Source organism: Bubalus kerabau, chromosome 6 (assembly GCF_029407905.1).
Source record: "Bubalus kerabau isolate K-KA32 ecotype Philippines breed swamp buffalo chromosome 6, PCC_UOA_SB_1v2, whole genome shotgun sequence".
Classification (NCBI taxonomy): domain Eukaryota; kingdom Metazoa; phylum Chordata; class Mammalia; order Artiodactyla; family Bovidae; genus Bubalus; species Bubalus kerabau.
Window position 1 is genome coordinate 110,958,152 of NC_073629.1, and position 12,960 is coordinate 110,971,111.

At 37.1% G+C, this 12,960-nt stretch overlaps 1 protein-coding gene across 6 annotated transcripts in view; it reads right to left on the reverse strand.

Moving 5' to 3' along the window:
- Positions 1-1,530: 1,530 nt before the first annotated feature.
- ZMYM4 (zinc finger MYM-type containing 4) overlaps positions 1,531-12,960 on the reverse strand; it is a 160,407-nt gene continuing 148,977 nt past the window's right edge. For 5 of the 6 annotated variants that reach the window (XM_055586439.1, XM_055586431.1, XM_055586433.1 and 2 more), the window contains 2 exons: positions 4,763-4,892; positions 1,531-3,919 (listed from right to left, as the gene is read on the reverse strand). In XM_055586439.1, the coding sequence (XP_055442414.1) occupies positions 3,712-3,919; positions 4,763-4,892 (338 nt within the window). In that variant the 3' untranslated portion in view covers positions 1,531-3,711. Of the gene's footprint in view, positions 3,920-4,762; positions 4,893-12,960 lie in introns of those variants that run through there. The other variant, XM_055586438.1, reaches the window with a different exon arrangement.

Here is a 12,960-nt window from a genome sequence, read left to right on the forward strand (position 1 = left end):
ACATCTTTAATAATCAAAATAGGAATTACTGCAATCAACACATTTTTGCCAATGAGAAACCAGCTTTATTCCCATCGCCTAAGAATCCGTGCTTCGGGATTCGGAGAGCTCTTGGAAAGTATTTTCTGCCTCCTGCTGGTTGTGGAGTCCTTTTCTCTGTAAAAAGTTGTTGAGATGCGTGAAGAAGTGATGGGTGGTTGGTGAGAGGTCAGGTGAATGTGACAGATGAGGCAACACTTCATAGCCCAATTCATTCAACGTTTGAAGTGCTGGTTGTGCGATGTGCAGTCAGGTGTTGTCATGCAGAACTGGGTCCTTTCTGTTGACCAGTGCTGGCCACAGGCATTGCAGTTTTTGGTGCATCTCATCTAATTGTTGAGCATATGTCTCAGATGTAATGGTTTTGATGGGATTCAGAAAGCTACAGTGAATCAGATGGGCAGCAGACCGCCACTGACCATGACTGCTTTTTGGTTCAAGTTTAGCTTTGGGAAGTGCTTTGTGGCTCCTTCTCGATCCAACCACTGAGCTGGTTGTTGCCTTGTATAAATCCACTTTTTGTCACATGTCATAATCTGATCAAGAAATGGTTTGTTGTAGCTGTGTAGAATTAAGATGACACTTCAAAATGATGATTTTTTGATTTGCAGTCAGCCACAAGATAAGTGAGGTACCCACTTACCAAGCTTTTTCACTTTTCCAATTTGCTTCAAATGCCAAATGACCATAGAGTGGTCCACGCTGAGTTCTTCGGCAACTTCTTGCGTAGTTGTAAGAGGATCAGCTTCGATCATCCTCTCAATTTGCTGTTGTGAACTTCCCACAGCCAAACACTGCACTCCTCATTGTCAAGGGTCTTGTTTCCTTTGCAAAACTTCTTGAATCACCAGTTCCTGGGCCAAGTGCATTGTTGATGTTGTGAGTTGTCTCTACTGTTTTATGACCCATTTTGAACTCGAATAAGAAAATTACTAGAACTTGCTTTTTGTCTAATATCATTTCCCTAAATCTAAAATAAATATAAAATAAACAGCAAGTAATAAGTCATTAGCAAAAGAAATGTGCATTAAAATAATGTATAATATAACCACATTTAAGAATGTGCTCATTAATATCAAACAGCAAAGTTCAACAATGCAAAACCGCAGTTACTTTTGCACCAACCTAATACTTGATGCTTCTAGCTTTCAGGGCTTTGAAAACAGTAATAAATTAAAAACCAGAACAAGTCTTTGATGGGGGAAAAAAACAATTGAAAAGATTTTGCAATGAAACAATGTTTTCTGGACTGAGTAAAAACCAAATAATTTATTTTCTGAAAACTGATCTCTTTCTTTGTAATATACCATCTGTTGGATCATACCAATAGGGTCAAACAGAAAAAAATATTTAAAATTCTTTCAAGACATAAAGAAAATGAATAATTCACCCATCAAATACAAATATACTATTTTATTCTAAGGGAATATTTCTGTGGTTTCTGCAAGGTGAAAACCCGAAAGTGTTTAAAAAACAAAGAACAACAGATAATTTAATGTTTCTCTTGTTTGATATTTTTTTCCTCCCCTGGGGGAAAAAGAACCAATTTTACATTATTTTAATAAAATTTAAAAAAGCAAATAACTGGACACACACATCAACAGCTATGCTTATGAGGAATGACCAATAATGAATCAATATTTTCTTTTACAAATTATTCCAGGATCTGGACAACTCTGTGGACTAACATGCAACTGACATCTTGATACAGTTGTTTACCTGGATATTGGCTGTTTTCAATTAAAAGATACAGAATTTTTTCCTCTCTCTCTAGTGTTTTATAATAGTTTATCTACTATGCCATAAATTTGCATTTCTACAGAACGGGAAACATTAGTGTCTATATAAACCATAAAATTTCTTAGTGGGGACTATTACACCTGATGTTTCTGGATAGTTTATTGGCAGACTTATCAGACAATCCAATTGTTTTTCCTCCATATCAAACAAGGTCTGGAAGTAAGTTTTCCAGTCAGAAATGACAAACACAGATGGAATTAATCATACAGAACTAGGGCAGATTTACTTCTTTCACATAGTTCTTGGTAACAAAAACAAGATTTGTTACAGGCAGAGGGACAGAACCATAAGTACACAATGTCAAAAGGCCTACTTTAAAATTTTTATTGTATTTAAATTTATTTATTAAAAAACAAAAAAACCACCTGCCACTCCCATCTAAAAAATGGGACATATGGTCAAGTCTTTCAAGGTTAAAATTTCTAAGAGGCTTTTTAGACTTCTCTCATTTCTATTAAAGGATCAAATTAACCTCAGCTAAAGAAATTCTGTGATTGGCCAATATTATAGAAGCTTTGATTCAAAATTTTGTGGGGAAGAAACAGAATGGAGAAGAAGGAAATGGATCCATTTGCCAAACACTCCTATGACTTGATCCTCATCAAACTACTAAAACAGCTAGTTTGGAATAATGCTATAAGAGGACCTTGTAGATATATGCAAGACTGTCAGTGTCTTTGTATACTAACCCCAGAATCCTATTTATTTATTTAAGTGTCTTAGGGTAACAAGGTCATCTTCCAATGCTTTATATAGGAAAATACTAGTTCTTCTTCTACCATAATTCTGATAGCTAAGTAACACTGTGTCTCTGTGGAATCACCCACAGGTTTGCCAGAGAAAGGAGAGACTCTTCTTTTTGAAATGACAAGGGCCTCCAGAAACTGGTGCAAAAGACAAAATAACAGAAATTATTTGGGAAACGGGAAGATAAACAACGGGAGGAAAGCTGCCATTTGGGGATAAAATAAAAACAAAAGAACCCCCACTTCTGTGTCCCACAGCTCATGCTGTGAGACAGCAGCAATAAAGGCTGACACCCAGAGAAGTGGGCATTTTAGTGGGTTTTCTACAAACATTTCAAGACACTTGGGGTCTAACAAGTGCCACAGATTTTCTGTGTGCATAATTATTTTGCAAGTTTCAGCCCCTTTAACTTAATTTACCCACATCCAGACCCACAGCTGAGAAGGCTAGACCCAGAAAGTGAAGGGGACACATTACTGTATGAACAGCAGTGAAGGCCTTTTCCCCTGATGTGAGGGACCCTATGGCAAAAGTACCAGAGGCGTCTATCCTTCACAGAATTGGCTTGGCAGTGAAAATCAAAATCAAGACCACATCACTCTCTACCTTTAAAAAAAAAAAAAAAAGGCTGAGTATTTTTATTGGGTCTTCAAGTCTGGGCCCCACAGTCTTCGTCTGATGCCACTCTTGGCTCTGTACTGATTTCTGCCCTGACTTTTACAGAGGGCTTGCCCAAGTAGCCTGCTGCAGCCAAGGCTTCACTCCAAAGCTACCTCTCTAAGGTCTAAGGTTACTATGGTAGAATTTTATACAACAGTTTTCCTTAAAAATATTCCACAATTTGTTATTCCCAAACAAAATAAGATTATGCACCACTCAGAGAAATTGGTTAGTCATTCTGAAGATGTCTAAGAGTGATATCACTGCCGGAGAACAAGGTTTCTCAGCTCACATCCTTTCCTTCAGTTTCCATTTGTACATCCACACTGTGGTTCACGAGCTGTCTGTTTTCCATTACCTCATAATCAAGTCAAGAGGACTTGGGACTTATTGTTTTCCAAAGCTGGATGCATTCACAGTTTGGTGCATACCAACATGTATGAAAATAGGAACCCCACTTCCACTTTAATCTGATAATTCAACATCAGAGTCTTCTGATTTGGCTTTGGCAAGTTCTTCGTGTACCTCCCTCACCATGAGAATACGTGTTAACATGGTGTCCAGGGTCCCAGGGTCTATGGGAAATGTGGAGTACCACATGGGGCTATTTGGAACACAGGAGCGCTCAGGCTGAAGGTAAAACACATCATTCCTCTGCTTCACACTTTCAGAGCTATCACAGGAAAGAAAAGAGAGAGAAAAAACTGGGATCAGAGAGTACAGCACACATGTAATTACTCTTTACGTATAATGGCTCTCTATCTTTCGTACTATGACTAACATCGTAAACAATGTACCCACAGAGATAAACAAGTTTATAGACATTTATGCTCCAGGAGCAACCTGTAACTGCATATTTTTTCCCCCACACTCAGGAATCACACTGGATTCGAAGTAAATATAATGTTAATAGATGACAAAATGCAAATCCTTCACAAGTATTAGTACTTAAAACTTACCAGGAGCAAAAAAAAAATTCAACTCACAAGTGACACTATGGCTGAGACTCATCCTCAGTACCCAATACCCTGCAATGAGTCCCCAAAATACTCCACACAGCTCTGCTGAAGAGCAAACCTAGTCATTGTGTTTCTTCGGAAAAAAAAAATGGCTTTAGTGTGGATCTTGCAACTTTTTAAAATCATAAAGTTTCTGTAAGAAAAAGACCACTCAAAAAATGTCAATTCTTTAAAAACTGTTTTCTCATTTATAGACTTAGCAGTACAGTCTTTCCCCTGTTTTTCTATGTAAATAACAAATTCATAGCAGACCAAACAATGACAGTGATTCTTGCTTTTTAAGAGATTTTTGGGGAAAAATGCTCAAGATAAAGCAATTTGTTTCTTGGTTCAAAATCCAGGCAGATATGAAAGTGGGGAAAAAAATGAAACTGTAAGTAAATCTTTGTTTAAAGTCACAGACCAGCTACATTTCTGGGATTTGAGCATCTGAAATCTAAAGTATAATAATTACTTTTTGAAGTGTGCTGTATCAAGTTCAGAGGAAAATCACTTACCATTTGGACAGGTAAAACTCATAAAGTCGGACTGGGCATCTGAGGGGGTTATCAGTATTCTCTGCCATCTCCACACCCACCGGAACATCATCATCTTCATTTCGTTTCCTCTTGCCAATGGTTAGTTTATCTTGAGACAGAAAATTATAATCAAAGAATCAGAAAAGTCTTTCTTCATGTCTTAAGACACCCACTTATATGGTTCCCTTTCCCTTCCTTTCACTTACTCACATGTTCAACAAGTATTTATTGAGGATCTATGGAAGCACTAGACTAGTGCTGGGTTAATCAAACAAAGTCCCTGTCCTGTAGAATTTATGTTTCTATCCTTACCCAAGTTGGGGCAGCATGACAAAAAGCATGATGCCTGAGAGTACGTCTCAATTCTGAGCCTGACTTTGTTAGGCGATTTTATTAGGCATAGGGTTCTTAATCCATAGCAAAATAAAGAGAAAAAAGGGTTCTGCATGTTCTCCTGTAGTAGAGATCAAAACAGAAGCTGGCACCTCTTTCTCTGAAAATAGTTCTCCTGTAGGACACCAGTGTCCACTGGGCATTTGTTTAAGTCTCTTTCATTTGTTATAGTATTATGAGAAATGAAATCTTTTGTCAGAAAAAGAATTCTCAGTAAAGCTGACCATTTGATAAGGAAAGAGCAATCCCTTTTTCACCAACAGAGTTGTGCAGAGGCCAAGGGTTATCAGAAAGAAGCCAGGGTAAAGACATGGAAAGCAGGCTGTTTCCTTCCCACTTTCTCCATTCAAACTACAAGAGAACATTAGGTGGATCTGGAAACCTGAAGGAAAAAAAGTTTTCTTCTTCTTTTCTCATATCTGCTTTTAACAACTGATCCAAAAATTTCCCCAGCTTCCCGTATTAGTTCTGAATTAGGCATGTCATCCAGTTTTCCACTTAGAGACTATCTAAATAGAAAATGTGCTAGCTGCTCATTCATAAAAGAAGCTAAATTTACTACCAATCTGGTCAAGCACCTAATCAGAAAACAGGGAAATGTTGTCCCATTGTCTCTACCTCCTTGAATTAATATAAATTTTTAAAGTTACCTATTTTTATTTATTTGGCAGAACCAGGTCTTAGTTGCGACATGTGGAATCTTTAGCTGTGGCATGTGAACTCTTTAGTCATGGCATGTGAGATCTAGTTCCCCAACCAGGGATCACACCTGCAACCCCTGTATTGGGAGCGTGGATTCTTAGGTACTGGACCACAGGGGAAGTTGCTGAATTAATATCAATTAAGAGCATAAAGTGGGCTATATATAAACAAAATATAAGAGGGTATGAATGCATGGTGGAAAAAGCAAGATAATCTTAGTATTTTCTAAAGTAAACGAGCAACTGAGAAAAAAGTAAATACAAGATGAACATCACAATTATTCTTTACAGATTCTAGTTTCAGTAATTTAAAATTCTTACATTCAAAATATATATACTTCACTCTTATCTCAAGGAAATAACAGCTTGGTTTTGGGAATTTCAGAACTTGCAATTCTGTTCAAAATAAATATAATTTCTAGTTCCATAATAACATTAATTTTTAAATATTAAAAACAAATTATTAACAGATTTTTTAGAATGCAAGATCATAAACCTTCTAATAAAACAGTCACTGCTGGTATTTTTCTACTGTGTATGACGGCAGTATACTCTAGGACAGGTTTAAGTTCCCTCAGAATTTTACAGCGTTAACATATTATTGACTAGAGACATATCAACACATTTTTAGAGAGTGATACAATTAACATCACCAGGTGAAGTTGTTAAGAGTTTAAAACTGACCAAGGATTCATTATGTAACTTAGGATTGTTATCATTCACGTTTTGCTCCATTAGGTTTTTGTACCAGCCTTGTATATATTAACATAAAATTTTCAAAACTGACACATTGAAAATTTTTGAGTAAAGAAGAATTTTTTGGTGAAATTTATACAGGTACTTTCTCTGATTTTCCAAGTGACATATATACTAGTGTCTTGGAAGATGATAGTTTTTCAAAATATAGTTCTGATTCAAACAATGCAAATATTAGGACAAAAATAAGACAAAAGGCCGTAGTCATTGATTCTGATACATACAGGGAAATTCATGGTGCTGGACAATGTACCTCTGCTTCTACAGAAGAGAGGACTAAAGACAACATTTCAAGAAAATTAGAAGACTTCACAGGTGTGTCAAGTGTAACTACTGAATGCAAGAACCCACAAAGCGTTAGTGAAATAACAGAATTAATACCTGGCTGGTCAAAATAAAAACCACCAGCCAAAGGTGTTAGTTTCTACAAAAATCCTGTGGTCAATAATGAGTTAACAAAAACAGAGTACTCTGGTCAAAAACCCCGAAACTTTTAGAAACACTAGATTTAAAAGTTATGCAAGTTCCTTTTAACTAGTAATTGACCCATCTGTTGCCTCTAAATCAATGATCCCCAATCTTGGCTGTATATTTCAATTTCTTGCAAAGTTTTAAACTGAAGATTATCTGGGTTACATCCCTAACGAATTAAATTAGAATGTCTAATTTAAATGACAATAAAAGAGGACTTTTAAGTGATTAATACTCTGCACTGAAGCGGGCATGAGTTTGAATCCTGGTCAGGGAACTAAGATCCCACAAGCCATGCAGCATGGCAACCACTCCCCCTCCACCAAAATAGCCCACCAATAAAAGCATACTGAAGCAACTGATTCTTCTAATTTTAAGTCAAGCCTTTAATATACAATAGAGTAAAGCATTTATATGTTAAACTAAAGCTATACTCTTCCATGTCTAGAATTTGCAATTACTCTTCTCTAATAAGTGTCTATCTGAATACTAATAAGATTTCAAATAGAAATCTTACAAGGAGGGGACAAGATGCAAGAGTAGGAAGATCCTGGGCTCCTCTTTCCATGAACACACCAAAACTACAACTATACACAGAGCAACTATCCTTGAGAAAGACCTGAAGACCAGCACAAAAGATTTTCCTCAACTAAAGATAAAAAGAAAATCACCATTAAGATGAGTAAGAGAGGCAGAAATGGTATCTGGCCAGGACCCACAGGCAGAGAGGACATCACAGCTGCAGAGGTCCTCCTAAGGAGCAAAGTGTCCAAACTCTGCATCGAGCTCCTCAGCCTAGGGGGAACCAGCACCAGAGAGATAAGCCAACAAACCCCCATAACACCTGGATTTGAAAACCAGTGGGACTTACATCCAGAGGTCTGTAGGAAACTAAAACTTAAAAGGCACATGCAAAAACTCTCTTGCCCCAAGTCCCAGAGACAGCAGTTTGAAGAGGACCTGGGTCATATGTGAAGGAGAGTCACTGACTGATTTTAGGGTGTGTGCAGCAGAGCCAGGGACTTTTATAATTTTCTCTGGTTCTGTAGCCACTGAGGAACACCAGGATCTTTGCTCACCTACGCCTACTTGGTCCAGGGCTGGTGGGCGCCAGTTTGACTCTCCCCATCTCATCCCAGGCTCACCTGTAGATCCATCCAAGCTGGCGCTCCTCCAAAACTACACTACTACACCTAGCAAATGGCTCTGGCCAGCACTAGAGCCCCTCCAAAGCAGCTCTACCCTAGGAGATGGCCCTGCAAACCATACTGCCTTCAACGGTCACAACTCACCATTAGAGCCAGCTTTGTCAGGGTCCAGTCCTGCACACCAGTAAACCTACAGCCATCATGGCCTAACCACAGAGAAGGGTGCATGCAGCCCTTTTACATAAAGTCACCCTTTAAAGGCTGGCAGATGTGGCTCATCTATCTAGTACATAGAAACAAACGCAGAGAGCTAGGAAAATTGAAAAGACAAAGGAATTGTTCCAAATAAAATAGGCAAAAACTTAAAAAAAAACCAGTTTGAAAGACTTCTGGGGACAACATCAAGCATACTAACATATGCATTATAAGGATTCCCAAAGAAGGCAGGAAAGAAACAGAAAATCTATTTGAAGAAAAAACTGGCTGAAAACGTCACTAACTTGAAAAAGTATCAAGTCATCCAATTCCAGGAAATGGAGAGTCCCAAACAAGATGAACGCAAAGAAACCTACACTGAGGCACATTATAACTAAAGTGTCAAAAGTTAAAGATAGAGAATATTTAAAGCAGCAAGGAGAAGAAAGGGGTGACAGAGCACGAGATGGCTGGATGGCATCACCGACTCAATGGACGTGAGTTCGAGCAAGCTCTGGGAGATGGTGAAGGACAGGGAAGCCTGGTGTGCTGCTGTCCACGGGGTTGCAAAGAGTCAGACATGACTGAGCAAAAGAGAGAAATAACTAGTTACATACAGAGGAGCCCCCACAAGACCATCAGCTGACTTTTCAGCAGAAACTTTAAAGCCAGAAGGCAGTGGCATGAGATATTCAAAATGGTTAAAGGAAAAAATTTACAACCAAGAATACTGTCAAGATTATCATTCAGAACTAAAGGTGAAATAAAGTTTCCCAAACAAGCAGAAGTTAAAGGAGTTTATCATTACAAAACTGACCCTACAACAAATGTTCAAGGGACTTCTTTGAACATAAAAAGAAGGCCATTACTTGAAATATGAAAATTATGGAAGAAAAAAACTCAATGTAAAGGCAAGCACATACTAAAGGTAGTGACTCAACCATCTATGCAGCTAGTATGAAGATTACAAAAGTAGTAAGATCAAATAATCTATAATGATTAAAGAAAATACAACATTAAATAAATAAAATTTGTCAAAACATAAAAGATGGGGTGGGGTGGTGAGAGTAAAAATGTAGTGCTTTTAGAACACACACAAACTTATGCAACCATCAACTGAAAATAGACTGCTATATACATAAGTTGTTATATAAGAGCCTCATGATAACCACTAACCAAAACCGAATAACAGATACACACATGAAAAAGAAAAAAGAATACAAACAAAACTAAAAAGTAATCAAACTGCAAGGGAAGAGAGCAAGAAGAAAAGAAACAGACATGAACAATACAAACAATCATAAAAATTTTTTAAATGGTAATAAATACGTTTTTGTTGTTCAGTCATTAAGCTGTGTTGGACTCTTTGTGACCCCCGTGGACTGCAGCATGCCAGGCTTCCCTGTCCTGTACATAGCAATCACTACTTTACATGTAAATCAACTAAATGCTGCAATCTAAAGACAAAGGGTGCCTGAATGGATACCAAAATAAGATCCATATATATGCTGCATATCAAAGACTCACTTCAGACCTGAAGACACACAGACTGAAAGCAAGGGAAAAGAAAAAGATATTCCACAGAAACAGAAACAGAAAGCTGGGGTAGCAGTACTTATATCAGACTAAAAAGACTTTAAAACAAAGATGGAAGAAGGACACTGCATAACGATAAAGGGAATGTTCCAACAATAATACAAAACACTTGTATGTATGTATGCATCCTACACAGGAGTACCTAAATACAATAATAAGCAAATATTAACAGACACAAAAGGAGGTAGTGACAATAATACCACAACAGCAGGGGGACTCTAACATCCTATTTATATCAATGGACACATCAATAAGGAAACACTGGCCTTAAAGGACACATTTGACCAGACGAACTTAATAAACAGTATGTTCCATCCCCAAACAAAGTAATATTCAAGTACACATGGAACATTCTCCAGATACATCACATCAGACCACAGAACAAATCTCAATAAGTTTGTTGTATTCAGTTGCCAAGTCATGTCTGAGTCTATGACCTTATGGACTGCAGCAAACCAGGCTTCCCTGTCCTTCACTGTCTCCTGGAGTTTGCTCAAACTCATGTCCTCTGAGTCAGTGATGCCATCCAACCATCTCATCCTCTGTCACCCCAAAGTTGAAATCATACTAAGCATCTTTCCCAACCATAATGCTATCACACTAGACATCAACTAAAAGGAAAACACTGGAAAAAACAAATATGTGGAGTCCAAACAACATGCTACTGAACAATCAATGGATCACTGAAGAAATCAACGAGGAAATTTAAAAAAAAACACGTACTTTGAGACAAAAATCTATCAGCTGCAGCAAAAACAGTTCTAAGAGGGACGTTTATAGTGATATAGGTCTACCTTAGGAAACAAAAAACTCAAATAATCTAACTTTATACCTAAAGGAACTAGAAAAAGAACAGCCGAAAACCGGTTGGTAAAGGAAGTAATAATAAAGATCAAAAGTGAAAATACATAAAATAGAAACAAAAAAATAGAAGAGAACCTGTTCTTTGAAAAGATGAACAAAACTAACCAGATTCATCAAAAACAAAAAGAGAGGGCTCAAATAAATAAAATGAAAATTCAAACAGATGTTACAACTGACACCACAGAAATACAATGGATCACAAGAGATTACCGTGAACAGTTCTATGCCAACAAATTAGACAACCTAGGGGAAAAAAATGGATAAATTCTTAGAAACATACTATCTGACTAAATCAGGCAAGAAATAGAAAACATGAACAGACCAATCACCAATAATAAAACTGGATCAATAATCATAAAACTCTCAAAAAACAAAACCTGGAGCCAGATGGCTTCAGAGATGAGTTTACCAAACATTTAGGTAAGAGTTAATACCTATCCCTCTCAAACTATTCCAAAACAGGAGAGGAAGGAACTCTTGCAAACTCATTCTACATGGCCAGCAGAACCCTGATACCAAAACCAGACAAAGACACCAGAAAAATAAAATGACATGCCAATATCACTGATCCTCAACAAGATATCAGCAAACTGAATTCAACCATACATTCAAAGGATCATATGCCATGAACAAATGGGATTTATCCCAGGGATACAAGAATGATTCAATATTCACAAATCAACATAATACACCACATTAAGAAAATGAAGGATAAAAAGCATAAGGTAATCTCAGTAGATGCAGAAAAAGCTTTTAAAAAAAATTCAACATCCATTTCTGATAAAAACTCAACAAAGCAGCTACAGACGGAAGATACCCACATAATAAATGTGATATATGATAAACTCACAACTAACATTATACCCAATGGTGAAAAGCTGAATAAATTTTCTCTAAGTTGGAGAATAAGACAAGATGGTCACTCCTGACCGTTTTATTCAACATAGTATTGGATGAAATCCTAGCCATGGAAATCCTACAAAGACCGAGGCAATTTACAAAGTCCTAAGCAATCAAACAAGAAAAGGAAATTTTTAAAAATCAAGAACTTTGCTGGCGGTCCAGTGGCTAAGATTCCATGCTCCCAATGCAGGGGACCCAGGTTCAATCTTTTGCCAGGGAATTAGATGCCACATTTGCAACAATTAAAGATTCTGTATGCCACAACGAAGATCAAAGACCTGGAGGAGCCAAATAAATAAAATAAATAAATATTTTAAAATAATACTAAAAGACACATCACAGGTTACAAGAAAATATTTTTAAATATTCAAACTGGAAAAAGAAGAAGTAAAACCATCACTACCTGCAGATATACTATATAGAGAAAATTCTAAAGACACTACCAAAAAATTGTAAGAATAAATCAATTCTAGTAAATACATTTTACAGGATACAAAACATGCAGAAATATTTCAGATTTCTATACACTCATAACAATCTATCAGAAACAGAAATTAAGAAAAGAAACCCATTTACAACTGCATCGAAAATAATAAAATACCTAGGAAGAAATTTAACCAAAGAGGTGAAAGACCTGTACTCTAAGAACTATAAAAAGATACAAAGAAATTGGAAGATCAGTCTAAGATGCTCATAGACTGAAAGAACAGTGTTAAAATGCCTATTCCAAAAAAACTGACAGATTCAATGCAATCCCTAACAAAATACTGGTTTTTCAAAAGGCAGAGGAACCAGAGATCAAATTGCCAACATCTGCTCAATCATCAAAAAAGGAAGACAGTTCCAGAAAAACATCTATTTCTGCTTTACTGAATATGCCAAAGCCTTTGACTGTGTGGATCACAATAAACTGTGGAAAATTCTGAATGAGATGGGAATACCAGACCACCTGACCTGCCTCTTGAGAAACTTGTATGCAGGTCAGGAAGCAACAGTTAGAACTGGACATGGAACAGACTGGTTCCAAATAGGAAAAGGAGTACGTCAAGGCTGTATATTGTCACCCTGCTTATTTAACTTATATGCAGAGTACATCATGAGAAATGCTGGGCTGGAAGAAACACAAGCTGGAATCAAGATTGCCAGGAGA